General features: G+C 47.8%; 2 protein-coding genes across 3 annotated transcripts; one reads left to right on the top strand and one right to left on the bottom strand.

Moving 5' to 3' along the window:
- Positions 1-1,523: 1,523 nt before the first annotated feature.
- Positions 1,524-6,309, bottom strand: LOC120683294 (beta-fructofuranosidase 1-like). Of its 2 annotated transcripts, none has more exons than XM_039965363.1 (7): positions 5,650-6,309; positions 5,476-5,484; positions 4,379-5,253; positions 2,751-2,916; positions 2,405-2,640; positions 2,180-2,267; positions 1,524-2,048 (listed from the first exon to the last, which is right to left on the bottom strand). In XM_039965363.1, the coding sequence occupies exons 1-7, from the start codon at positions 6,056-6,058 to the stop codon at positions 2,044-2,046; spliced, it is 1,788 nt and encodes a 595-aa protein (XP_039821297.1). In that variant the 5' UTR covers positions 6,059-6,309; the 3' UTR covers positions 1,524-2,043. The 2 variants fall into 2 exon arrangements, with proteins under 2 accessions (XP_039821297.1, XP_039821298.1); XM_039965364.1 differs by having other exon boundaries at positions 4,383-5,253; positions 5,650-6,299.
- Positions 6,310-9,946: 3,637 nt separating this feature from the next.
- Positions 9,947-12,391, top strand: LOC120682897 (bifunctional adenosine 5'-phosphosulfate phosphorylase/adenylylsulfatase HINT4-like). Its single transcript, XM_039964921.1, has 6 exons — positions 9,947-10,243; positions 10,341-10,387; positions 11,485-11,561; positions 11,686-11,752; positions 11,883-11,960; positions 12,073-12,391. Exons 1-6 carry the CDS (start codon positions 10,109-10,111, stop codon positions 12,173-12,175), a joined length of 507 nt encoding a protein of 168 aa, XP_039820855.1. The 5' UTR covers positions 9,947-10,108; the 3' UTR covers positions 12,176-12,391.
- Positions 12,392-13,361: the final 970 nt, after the last annotated feature.

Genomic DNA, 13,361 nt, shown 5'->3' with positions numbered 1-13,361 from the left:
AAAAGTTGGTAAAAAAGATCACATCGGACACTGTAGCATATTGTAGCACTTTTCGTTTGTTTATGGTAAATATTGTCCTATTATAGGCTAACTAGGCTTAAAAGATTCGTCTCGCAACGTACATCAAAACTATGCAATTAGTTTTTTTATTTACCTACATTTAGTACTCCATACATATGTCATTTTTTATATTTAATATTTTGATGTGATTTCGATGTGATGGAAAATTTGGAGGAATGAGAGGGAACGCAGGAAGAAAAGGGAGGCCAACGGGAGCATCATCGCTATTTCACCTGTGGTAGCGTGCCGCGTGTCCGCTGCAGCATGGCGGCCCTTCCGTCATGCGGCTGACGTGTGGGCCTGGCTTTTGTTGCTCGGTTCGCGCACTTGCGATGAGTTGTGGGTCCAACCCGGTCCGTGCCTCCAACTCATCCTACGTCGTCCTTGCCTTGCTAAAATTTCCCAATCCTTTGAAACTTATGCCATATCTGTGTAGCAAGCTATTAGCAACTTACTGTGAGTTGTTTGGCTGTTACAACTATTATAAACTGAACTCTTTTGACATACGAGTATATTTTGAAAAGATTAAAGATGTCTTTTTCACTATGTAAGAACTGTGCTGAAAGAAAGGCTGCAATATGTTAAAACCTTGCTGCCTACAAAAGATGCAACCATTTCATTTTTATACTACATTTTTTTCATGTCTACGTATCAATATATGTGTTTTGTAGACCTAAATCGACAGATCTTTCTTCATTCTCGCTCGCGTACTGTTTATAAATCTGCATGTTGTATATTGGCTTCACATTTTTTAATTTGATGTCGTAATACAGCCATAAGGCACATATTATACTATGCTACACTCTGATAACACATGTCATACACGCTTTCACTGCAGGCGCAGCGTTAGCGCGCTGATCATCCTAGTACATTTCATCAGCCAATAACTTGTCTTGTGTAAATGCTACTCCAACATGAATTGCACTGAAGACAGGTACGTAAGATTTCCCTCAAAAAAACATTGGTACGTAAAATAATCAAGCATGCCGCTGCCACATTCTATTTACCATCCAAATGATCACTTCTCTAGTTCTCTTGCAAAAAAAAAAGACTGGCTGGCAGATCTAAATTATAAACAAGTAGAAGAGTAAGTGACAAACCACAGTGGAGGTTAAGGCACAGCAGTTCACACTTCACAGAGTGCCTAACAAATTAATATCGCTTCTTCTCCGGGCTCTACCTTTTATAACAAACTAATAGCTGCTTGTATGTAAAAGCTGGAAAAAAACTGAACTGTTCAGGTGACAAGATGGATTGTTGAATTACTGATATATTAACAAATGAGAAATATGACAGACTAATACTAACAACATTGGTATGGAGCCATTTTTATGGGATAGAATAAGCGCACAACTAACAGCAAATCTGAGTCTAAAAGCAACAAAATATCCTACAACACAGGAAAACGGATGAGATCTGGACGCTACAAAAATTCAACATCGCTCTCAAGTTGTTACACTGATTAACAGAAAAATTTGAGCTAGTTTTACTTCGCGGAGGAGATTTTTCCCCCTCGTGAGGGGATGATGGTCTGTGAAGATTTATTATTAGTCTATATATGCACTAGTAAAAAGAAGAAAAAGGAATGTGCATTATTCATGCAACAAACGAAATATTGTTGCCCCAAAAATTACACTCCGTCTCTTCCCTCTTCATCAAATCAATTTGCTGCTTGTGTGATTGTTCCAGAGGAAGAGCAAGAAAAGGCGAACAAATAAGCAATCCCTACTCTACAAACGAGTTCGTTCATGCAGGCACGGCCGGCCTGTCAGCACCCTATCTACTCATAGAGAAGTCCCCGGGTATGGCCGGATGTAGGCGGAGTTCATCTGCCAGACCTTGACGGACTTGGCGGTGACGCGGACGCTGGTTGCGTTGTTGAAGAGGAACACGCGGGCCGAGTCGTAGATGGCTCTTGTTGGGTACACGCGCGACGTGACGCACGTCCTCCCGCCTTGCGCAAAGCTCTCCACGATGGAGTGATCAACCTGCACACCAGATCAAGAAGCAATGTGAACAACGAGTGAGGAACATACACCGGCACATGGATATATAGGCTAGCTGGCTAGCTGCTGGTTATTGGCTTATTATTAGCACAGCAGAGCGTGCAGACACTTACCAGAATTCTTACTGACAGGTTCTCCCCGTGCAGCACGGGGACCGAGCTTCCGTAGACTCTCTTCACCAGATCGTTCGCCCTTGATGCCCTATAAAATTAAACACATATAGAAGATTTTAAAAATATTGTAATAAGTTTTTGTTTGTCAACTTGGGTCAAGAAGCTCAAATTAAGGGGCAGACCGTTTAGCTCACAAGTGTGCATCGTAGTTCGTAGATGACATACCTGAGCTCGTCTTGGCAGAAGAAGGTCTTGAGGCTGCCGTCGGTGCCCTTGGCCAGGTAGAAGTAGGCGGCGGTCTGCTCCGAGAGGTCGTCGTCGGCGAGCACGAGCAGACCGAACGGGCCGAGCAGGCCCCGCCCCGCCGCGCCGGCGCTGGTGCTGCAGTTGAACCCCACGTCGGCCTCCGTCACGCCCTCCACGGCCGCCGCGTCCACCTCGAACACGGCCTCGATGTCCAGCTGCAATAGCGCACACGGGGATCATCAGCTAGAGAGAAAGGAACGATGACGCGAACTCGCTGTGTATGCTGCTAGCAGCTGCGTCACTCGGGCTCGATCATGGCGTTCACCTGTGTCGCCTTGCCGACGTCGAGGGGCACGATGGAGCCGCGGTCCAGCGCCACGCCGTCGAAGCTCTTGCCGCTCATCCGGAGGTTCTCCACCTCCACCACGGGCCACTGGAGCAGGTTGCTGCCGGTCTTCGTGTCCAGGAGGACGTACCGTCCTCGGGATTGACTGACACGTGCATGGCGTGGACAAAAAGAAAACGTTAAAAAAGAGGAACGTGCATGGTAGTACTACTCCTTTTCGTGCAAACGTGATGAGTAGTAATTAGCGAGAAGCCGAGCCATCCTTTTCGTGTGGATGCAATTAATAATCTGTATACAATCATGGCTCGATTAACTTCAAAAAATCATGGCTCGAGAAAAAGTACAGCCCTTTATTCAATTATTTTAGATCGAATTATATTCCTGTTGAGGTCGCCAGACGGGCAAGAAAGTGCCTCCTGAACGACTTGAACCAGTTCTGGAGGCATTTGTGTGGAGAGGCTAATATGGCCTCCATGTCTGATAATGACGATTTACTTAAAAAAAATACTTATAATGTCGATGCCAGCTCTGTGACCGACCTCCACGGACTAGTCGTATATGATTATCCGCATGCCTAGTTAATGGGAAGAATTAACCCTTTGACAATGCAAATCCAGTTCGAAAAAAAATAGAGACCTATCAAGAACTCAATTCTCAACTCCCTTTTAGTAGCACAATGAAAAAAAAATGCTCAAGATCGACGTAGGATCCTCATTGGAGGCTTTGACTCCAGCCCTGCTGCTACGCTGGACGAGACGTGGCAGCAAGCTAATCCTGCCTCTCAGCCAATCAGGAAAGCAGGTCGACAGGGCCGGCACACACTAGAAAGTACTAATTTCCCGATTCGCTTACGTGTTCTCGCGTGCCCATTGGGGCTCCAGGAAATCTTCGTTGGGCCCTGATTTTTGTCTGGGGCAGTTGCTTGCGCGACGAGATTGGAGACCGTGGGCCCGGGCCCGGGCCCGCGCTCCTCTCGTTTTCCCTCTAGAACGGTTGGTTAGTTGTTGGACAGGATCACAGGAAAGCTGCGTGTGCCTCACGTGGCGGAGACAATTGGTAACAGGGTGGCGCAACCGTGCAACGTGTGCCTCAACTTTTCTGAGAGGCTCCCCCAGCAAGCCTGTACTGTACGGGATTTCCAAGTTTATCGGATCTTTTATTTTCTTTTTTCGACGATTCAAACATAGAAAGAAATGCGGGAGTAGTATCCATAAAGCTTGGCAATGCAGCATTAAAACCGAAACTAATAGGGATTTCAAAATCCGAATTTTTGTGATTCGATCATCTTATTGGGGCATAGTAACCTTTACAAACGCGTTTCCAGGAAGAGGGGAAAGAACGAAAAGTCCACGATCCTACCGATTTCTCGTTTATTAATTAATCCGCTGTCATAATTGATTAATTACTCGAGCTGTCATTATACGTAACCCATACTGTCACCGCAAATCAGCCCGAAGTACGTTACGTGACACCATCACCCATCATTAATTAAGCTAACCCAAATATAATCATCAAGGGAATTATTATCAGATAATAATCGCCGGAGAAAAAAAAGAAGAAAGTTATCCGTCCGAGGAGCAAAATGCAAATGTTGTGGTGCTACGTACCTGCACGGACGCCCATCCCTTGAGGATGGCTGCGCGCTCGCTGTCGGTCTCGCCGACCCACCCCCACAGCACCCGCCGCCGGAGCACGGGGTCGTAGAAGGTCTTGGACGCGTAGAACTTGCCGTAGTCGTAGAGGAGCCCGATCCCGACGTCGTTCGCCGCGTCTTCGGGGGTCCAGGCGTCGGCCCCGGCGTCGTAGGTGCCGATGGCGTAGTAGTCGCGCTTGTCGTCGTCGAGGCTGGCCTTCACCACGTGCTTCACCCCGGGCCCCGGCGGCACGGAGGTCTCCAGCCCGTTCTCCACGCCGCCGGCGCCGGCGGCCACCGGGTAGAAGTCCACGCACTCCCACATGCCGGTGCCCGGCACGACGCGCATCAGCGCCGGCGCCGGGTCGTACCGCACGAAGTCCGCCGTCCGGTACACCAGCGCCAGCCCGGCGTGGCTCCGGTCCTTGGACCCGATGGCGACGCGCCACGCCGTGTCGTTGGGGACCCGCCACGCCGTCGTCGGGTCGCGGAAGTCCTTGAGCCCGATGCCCGGCGGCGGCACCAGGATGGGGTTGGCGGCCGACTTGACCCACCGCCGGAGCAGCGGGTCCGACGGGTCGGCCGGCTCCGCGAGGTTCTGCACCTGCACCGACTCCGTCGTGGAGCCCGTGTAGAGCATGACGATCCGGCCGTCCGGGAGCCTGGTCGCCGACCCGGACCAGACGCCGTTGGCGTCGTACCAGTGGTCTGGCACCATGGCGAGCGGCAGGTGCAGCCAGTGGACGAGGTCGCGCGACACGGCGTGGCCCCAGGTGATGTTGCCCCACACCGCGGAGTCCGGGTTCCATTGGTAGAAGAGGTGGTACCAGCCCTTGTGGTACAGCGGACCTGCACAAGCACAACGTAGCCGGCCGGCGGCGCGTGCAGAAATGTCACGTTAGTTTCACGGCATCAATACGCGAAAGCTACCTGACGAGATCGCCAATAATAATGCAATACGATTAATTAGCTCGGGCATTAATGCGAGCCGTGGATTGCTACGAACCACACAGGAAAGCAACTCGATCGAGTTCACATGTGATCGGTGATCGATCAGGGCCAACAACTTACCGTTCGGATCTGGAGAAGCCGGCCGGTCGAGGAAGGAGAGCAAGCGCAGATCGGGGCAGCGCCATGTGCACGAGGCGCCCGTGACAGGAACACGAAACCAAGTTAGCGCCAGATCGATCGAGGAAAAGAGGAAACGATCTCATCGAGATCAGCGACGACGGCGACGGGCCTAACCGTTCATCCAGTTCTTTGGGGGTTGGAAATGGAACGCCGTGCGCTGCCACGCCAGCATCGCGTTGGTCCAGGCGTAGTCCCGGAGCGCGCCGCCGGCGCCGAGCAGCGGGGCCGTGGACTTCTCCGACACGCCCTCCGCCGCGCCGCGGGAGGCGGCCACCTCCACGACGCGCCCCGCGGCGGCGACGCCCCCCTGCCCGTCGTCGGCGTGCTGCGACGCCAGGATCGCGACCGCGGCGAGCACGAGCAGGAGCGCCGCGGAGACGACGGCGGGGAGGACGGTCGACGACGACGGCTGCTTCTGCCCGCCGCCGCCGGGGCCACGGCGCCGAGGGTCGGTCTCCGGGAGCAGCGACGCGCGCGCATCGTCCCCGTCCATCATCGTCGGGTCAGCAACGGGCGTGATCATGGCGCGCGGGCTCCGGAAAGCACAAGGCTTAATTTCTTGCTAGTGTCTAGGGTTCAGCTAATGGTAGAGGTAATCGAAACATGCGCTCGATGGCGCGACGCTTTATGCTGTGGCTGCCGTGGGCATGTTCATACGGATAGGGGGAGTATGAACGGGAGAGAGGCGAACGTTGGAGCAAACCGAGCGCGAGCGAGCAGTATTTATAGCCAACCAGCCTTATTTGGAAGGACAGATTGTTTGGAAGCCAAGCGCGGCTACCGGACGAATCGGGCAAGAAAAAAAGAAACCGTGAGGCCCTCTCTTGTTGGGACGAAGCGCAAACGGGTTCTGTGGGGATGCCATTGGACAGCCGAGCGGATAGGAGGCCGAGTCAGCAAGACCAATGCCCGATTCATGTGGGTCATAGAATCAACAGAACAATGCGTAGAAAAATTGATGCTACCCTTCCCAAAGTCTACATCAAGAGAGACTTTTACTCGGAGGTACCACAAAATTACGCTAGTAAATAGAGATGCACCGGAGCCGAGACCACAAAATTTTGCCACAAAAAGTATTTAGTATATAAAAATTTGGTGCAGGAATTAGTAAGTTTGTGGCAAAAAAAAAAGATAATCAGCACAAAATGATAAGTTGAAGGTTGTTGACAGTTTGTAATACTCGTCTGTTTTGATTTCCAAGCCTAGTGGTGCACGCAGTGACATATGAAAATACTCGGAGTCGAGAACCTAAATATTCTGCTGCGAAGGTGTTGTAGTTGGAGATATACTCTAGGGTATCACCCGTAGCGGTCACATAATTATTAATTAAGCGATTTTCATTATGAGCAACGAAGATTTTTTTAAGCTAACACAAGTAGCAAGTGATGATCACTAGGATTTTCCTGGAAAAGAAAAAGGTCACTTGGGTACGGTAGAAAGTCGGGTGACCAACAAGTGGAATAGCAGATGCAACCAAAGAGTCCAAATAACGATCTTCGTACAATAATAACCATTTATTGAACGACCTTACAATTATTGGAGTTGGTTATGCAAAACAATTGAAGTGCATCAGTTTATTAAAAAAAACCGCAACTTCATCGGTCAATAATGTAAGCTTTTAACAAGGTGTTTGAAGTTTCTAAGTTCAGTTAATTTTCCAAGCTAAAGGGGAGCGAATTTTCAGCTAGATTGCAAAAGGTTGAAAAATTCTTGAACGTCAACACATAGTTACAGATTTTCATTTGTTTTTTTGCATTTTGATATTTTAGCTTATGAATTTGAATCATTTATGAAAAAATTCCAACAGCCAAATTATTGAAAATTTTGAACGGACAGGCCACAACCTTTCATACGCAAATTAAATGTGCCACCCTTAACAACATGTGCTAAGACGAGAAACAAGCTTATTAACTACTGCTCTATGCAAGGATATATCTACATCAAACTATGAGGTGTACCTCCGCGCCTACTCCCTCCGTCCTGAAATGTAGGACATTATGTTTCAGGACGGAGTATGTGATTAGACAGCGGGAAAAAGTTTGCAAACGACATGTTTTGAATATGAGGCTTTTGCTCAAAGACATTGAGAAGTCGATCTTTGCTACTATTTCACTCCAAAATTGTGTCTATTTGTTGGAGGGCATAGTTCTCCATCTTTCAACTAGTAAGATCCATTTTCTCAACTTTTGCTGAAAGACACTAAATCCTATCATCCAACAAATATCCACATATAGGATTTAAGAGTGTCCCGTGGGAAATAATTGGATAGATGACTGTCGACCCTGTCAATTTCTCGCCATGCACGTGGGAAAAACTCCATTCCAATAGTTACAGCTTACCCTGTGTTCACTGCTTCCATTTATTGATTTGTGGCTCTATAATTCTACACATGTTGCTCACGATGAGACATTTGCCATTAAAATAGGAAGCTGTGTGTGACAAGCAATAGAAGACCATGGATGGCTGCATTATTTGACTAAAAAATGGTGCATTATTTTCTGAAGACGACCATTTCGGTGTCTTCGAAGGTTTACTTTCGCAGTATTTATATATTTTTTCCACAGAGTTTCCGGGCCTGAAAAGCGAAAATATAATCACTTTGTTCAATAAAAAAATATTACTAGTCGTGCCCTTCATCAGCTGCAGAGCACGCATGCTGCTCACATCGTGCTTCCTACCATCTAGTTTGTGCTTCACTCCAAAGCAAAAGCGCGACGTATACCTATTAATTTGCTGATAAATAATTTAAACGCACACTTGCAGACGAATATTCAGTCCTGCGGTCATGGTTTTTTTATTTTTTAGGAAAATTTTGCGAGCTGGCTGGAGAATTCAGCGTTGAGATGGATCGGAGCTGAGGAGGTGACTAACTGGAACAAGCAACTGACAAATCAGCCGGTCAGTGGAAGGATATACACGGGATCCGGATCATCTGTCGCGCGTGATCGATCAATTCGCGACCGGATCGATCGCCCAGCTGGACAGCCAAATAATTAGCAGGTATTGCGGCCAGGTGTGTATTTCGATTCGTGCGACGTGGAGCGCTTCCCGTCCAAGTGCACGAGCCCAACAGGGAATTCAATACGTACTGTAGGCTGACAGGGACATGATTCAATATAGACCGATGAGTGGGCCGCCGGCCGCCGGTCTCCTCCAATCCGGCGCCGGCGACTACCCTGCCGGTGGTCGGTGGCCGGCGGTGGCGAGACCAAGGAGACGACATGGTAAACTTCTCCGACGATGATCGTTTCACAAATGCTGGGCAATGGCGTGCGGATTCAGAAATCAGCCGAAGAAGCAGGTTCGCGCGCCGACGAGATATTACGTACGGAGCAGACAAGTTAATTTGCATGTGCTCGAGAAGCTTTCGTCCACGATTAAACGATGCGTACGTACTTACGCATGATGTGTTTTACCATCGCAAGAATTCAAACATCGTGCAGTGGTTGCCCCAAACCATGCAATTGATGCGACTACTGTATATTCCAACATGAATTACGCAAGAAAAAAACCCGTGGAACATGCACGAACTAACAAGCTTGGAATTAAACCGCGGCTAGTCCAAGTCTCGGCGCCGTGCCACCTGATATCCCCATCGACCGCTGATGACGACGACTTATGAACATCTGTACCCAGCTGCTGGTCAAGGCTGCAGGTTATGCTTTGCACGAGGCACAAAAGGCAACGAGCTTGGTCGTAGCCATGTCCCAAGTCCACGGATAGGCACCGTACCGGACAATAGAAAACTTAGACAAAGCCTTGATCCTCCGTGGCAGCGTGGGCAACCGTGACACGAAAAGTTCCGTGCCAAGCAAATGAGCTAATCCGTTTCTGCCGTGCACATCTCCGCCCGGTTTGGTTCCGCTACACATGCTGTCAAATTCCTCCGTCCATGTGGTTGATCCGTATGGACCGACAAGTAGCTCTTGATGACTCGTGGCTCACGGTTGCTGAAATTCCCGCGGCGTGGAACCAGGATTCCAGGAACCGTACCTTGTTACGGCTAAGTTTCTTGGCGTGTCAAGTGTCATTACGAGGTATAAAACCTGTCCAATCCTCGCAAACACAAGTGGGAGTTGAATTCGCCACCTCCGAAGCCATGGTGAAAAGCTTCTTATCTTCATCCTTGGGATTTCTACTTTCATCAGCATTCAGCAGCTGTATTTTTTACGCGGCTGACCAGCACTCGAACTACCACAGAATAAACACCAATCTCCTACTCTTAAAAAAAAAAGGAAAATCAACACCTGTTGTCAGAACTGCATAGGGCCTGGAGAAGCCTGTTCAGTGGGCCCAAACTTGTAGCATCCAATGGGCCTCAGCCCATCTAACTGTGAGACAGGCTGCCTTTCCTGGGCCATTGAACAAAGCCGAACCTTCGGCTCCAACGACCGACAACACTATCTCACAAAAAAAAAAACGACTGACAACACGTCGGCGGCATCCCGGACCCCCGATCCGGCCGCCGCGTCCCGGAGCAGTGCTGCTGAATCGGTCAAGTCCGGCCACCCCGCGTCGGGCGGCGTCCCACACTCCCACCTAATCCCGGATCAACGCGCGCGCGGGAGGCGCCATGCGGCAGACCTTCTGCTTCGGGGGCAGCCGCGTGGCGAGGAGGATGTCGGAGCGGGCGCCCATGGCCGACGGGTGCGTGTTCTGCGACATCGCCCGCCGCGCCCCCAGCTCCACCACCGCCCTTCTCTACTCCGTTCCGTACCACTTGCCCCCATCACCACCGCGGATCTAGTGCTGCTTTGCCTGATGAGAATGTAAACCCTCCTTTGTTTTTTCCCCAATGTGCGCAGGATGACAGGGTCGTCGCGTTCCGGGACATTAACCCGTCGGCGTTCAGGTATTTGCTGAGATTGTGTTCGTTTGTACAGCGCCCTGCTGCTAGGATTGGTCTAGATGTTGCCTTCTGTGTCGTTGGACGAACTAGGGCTCGGGTTCATATCGTCGAACATCTGGCGAGCATCACAGGCAATGCGTTTTTACTTGAAAAATTGGCCATCTTTACAAAGTAGGGAAAGGTTGAAGTATTTGATTGGGGCTTATTTTTTATGTGCTAGCCTGCTATGTTCTCTCTGTGTGTCCTGAACCTATTCGGGGGCTGGTCTTCTAAGCACCTACATCCGTTGTAGATTACGTCCTCAATGGTTTTCGTTCACTTTCACAGCCATGCATGAAAAAAATGTTGTTCTTTATTGCTTATATCAGCTGTCAATACTTCACCATATGTACTTATCTCATGTGAATTGTTATATGAATCTGGGGATCCTCACGAACAATTAGTGCTCCTTCGGAGAGATGGCAGTGTGGAGGTGCTTTGTTCATTTATATATGAACTTCTGAGTGTACACGAGCATAAGCATCACATTTTCTTGCAAGTAGTCAGGAAAGAAATATTTGCACAAGACATTATCATGCATTTTACTACCTTATTGAGATCAGATCAGCATATGGTATATTGTTATAATTAGGTGTTTTTAGTTTGCATGTACCAGTGTCATAGTTGATTTACAATGAAGCAACTATAGTTTGTGAGAAGAAACATTGATGTGTGGTTTGTCACACCAGTGTGTACATGATGCAAAGCTAACACAAGACACTGACCTGTTCGGCTGTTCCTGGTGTTCATGCTGGCTGTCTTTGATAAGAGATTTAGATATGCAAGAGTCAAATGTGAATTCAGGCCTCCTATTCATTGGTAGAAGTTTTGGATTCATTATTACTTTCTGCAGTTGATTTTGCTTTGTTTTGCCCTCTTTTATTTTTCTTTTCTTTTGTTCGTGTTCCGTTTCATCTCTAGCCTCCCCCGACTTGCTTCCAACTATGAAGCTTTTTGTGAGGGTTGGTATATTATTTTTCTGAGAGCTTGTACTTGGAGATGTCCAATTTATTTGCTTAAAGATTTATTTTATTATGTAATATGCTGTGCCATGCTTGCAGGCACTTTCTTGTCATACCCATTGATCATATACCAACTGTAAATAGCCTCCGCAGGACCAAAGATGATCACCAGTTAGGTGGGTATTCTTTGGCTTTCATCATATGACTAGCTTGCTACTGCATTTCACCATGCATTATTATAGTGCAACCCGGACTTGGTGAGTTGTGAGCTACAGCATAATTTTTTATTGTCATTTTCAGTCAGCCACATGGTGAGGGTGGGGAAAGACTTGCTCAATCAAGATGCTCCCAATTCTGAGGAACACAGGTATTACCAAGAGGAACATATCTTCTCTACAGCTGTTTCATATACATGCAACCATTATAATATTGCTTATATCTCAAGATACTGATTGTACATTATTCCTCCGCTCTCTTATATGTGGCCTGCATTGTAGGTTTGGGTTTCACCAGCCACCATTTAATAGTGTTGATCACCTTCATCTTCATTGCCTGGCACTGCCATTTATGCCCAGGTAATCGATTTCAGAGGTTGATGCTTTCATTTTTTCTGGAATAGTGGGACTGATAGTTTGAACCAGACCTTTATCTCGTACTTAAAATTATTTGCATCACTTCATATTACAGTTGGAGGCAAGTAAAATATACCCCTCTGGGACCCTTAGGGGGTTTTATTGAAGCTGAAAAGCTACTGGAAAGAATAAAACCAGAAGCAGAAGTATACAGTTAGCATCCATACTTTAACTCCTGCTTATTTTGACTACTTTGTACTCTTCTTTCTTTTTCATACACTATAGTACATGTTGTGCTTATTTACACTATTTCCTTTGTTTCTAATCCAGTATTCTCATTTGTATGTGTTCTTCTGGAAACTCGAAATACTAGATCTGGTATTGTAGAACTGAATGAGCCTAACCACTCTAGAGGTTGAACCGAGCTTTCATTATGTGGTTATGTGTTGAAGTTTGAATAAGTTGCTCATGAACACAATAATATGCAGGGGAAATTCCTTGCAATTTTATAACCTATCCCTTGTGCTTTGAGAATTAAGTTTCAGTCAAACAGATACTAATAAAGTAAGCCATATGAATGTGTGTGTGTGTGGGTGGGGGGGGGGGGGGGTGGACAGTTCCTTGGTAGAACTTCCTTGTTAAGTCTGCACTCAGGAAGTTAGGTATTAGGATGAACAATGTGATGAAAAAGAAAAACTCGAAACAGACCTGCTATGAGCATGCGACTGCAATGGTGTTCACTGAAGGTCTCATTGGTGAGCTTGCATCAGGCAGGTATACTTGCGAATGCATCAGACCCTGGTACAGGGAGTTTCCTTTTAGGCCTTACCGCCTCTTGCATAACAAACAGAGAAGGCTGTCTACCTTTGGATTTGGCTCGTGGCATGTTTCAGGGTCATCACGGTTAGGCAGGTCGCTACTATCATATGATTGTTTCCAGTTAGCTATCATCATTGTTATCATATGATTGTTCCCAGTTAGCTATCACTGTTCCATTTAATCTTGAACCTCTTAAAGAAATGCAGCTCCAGGGACTTTGGTCCCCAGCTTGTCGTAATGGTGATGGGCACAGCAGAGAGACCTTGTGGTAATGGTGATGGGCACGTAAGCCTGCACTTCTGCAGCAATGTTTGGGGAACACCAAATCACCAAAAGTTCTTTGCCCCATTTTAACATCTATTTTTATTGCGTAATTAGCACCTTCCCCCAATGTTGGTGCTCCAGTGCCTGCGGCTACCTGCTAGTACAGGTCTGTTACCCGGCTGCCAGTTGTGTTATTGTTGCATGAGTGCGGTACGATTACTGCTTAATTTAATGCCGACAAAACTACTACCCAATCATCTTGTAAGGAAAATCGTAGAACTTTTCATGTGCCAATTCTCATAAGGTAATTCTTTTTCCCTG

The sequence above is a fragment of the Panicum virgatum genome, chromosome 7N (genome assembly GCF_016808335.1).
Source record: "Panicum virgatum strain AP13 chromosome 7N, P.virgatum_v5, whole genome shotgun sequence".
Classification (NCBI taxonomy): Eukaryota; Viridiplantae; Streptophyta; class Magnoliopsida; order Poales; family Poaceae; genus Panicum; species Panicum virgatum.
Note: the sequence above shows the minus strand (reverse complement) of the source record. Positions and strands in the feature narration are given on the sequence as shown.

Excerpts from the sequence above, each read along its gene's own strand:
- LOC120683294 (XM_039965364.1), bottom strand. The coding sequence starts at position 6,058 with ATGATCACGCCCGTTGCTGACCCGACGATGATGGACGGGGACGATGCG. Across the intron at positions 2,917-4,382 it reads CTCAAGGGATGGGCGTCCGT|TCAATCCCGAGGACGGTACG; the intron begins GCAGGTACGTAG and ends TGCACGTGTCAG. Across the intron at positions 2,641-2,750 it reads ACGTCGGCAAGGCGACACAG|CTGGACATCGAGGCCGTGTT; the intron begins GTGAACGCCATG and ends GCGCTATTGCAG.
- LOC120682897 (XM_039964921.1), top strand. The coding sequence starts at position 10,109 with ATGCGGCAGACCTTCTGCTTCGGGGGCAGCCGCGTGGCGAGGAGGATG. Across the intron at positions 10,244-10,340 it reads CCACCGCCCTTCTCTACTCC|GATGACAGGGTCGTCGCGTT; the intron begins GTTCCGTACCAC and ends CAATGTGCGCAG. Across the intron at positions 11,562-11,685 it reads CAAAGATGATCACCAGTTAG|TCAGCCACATGGTGAGGGTG; the intron begins GTGGGTATTCTT and ends TGTCATTTTCAG.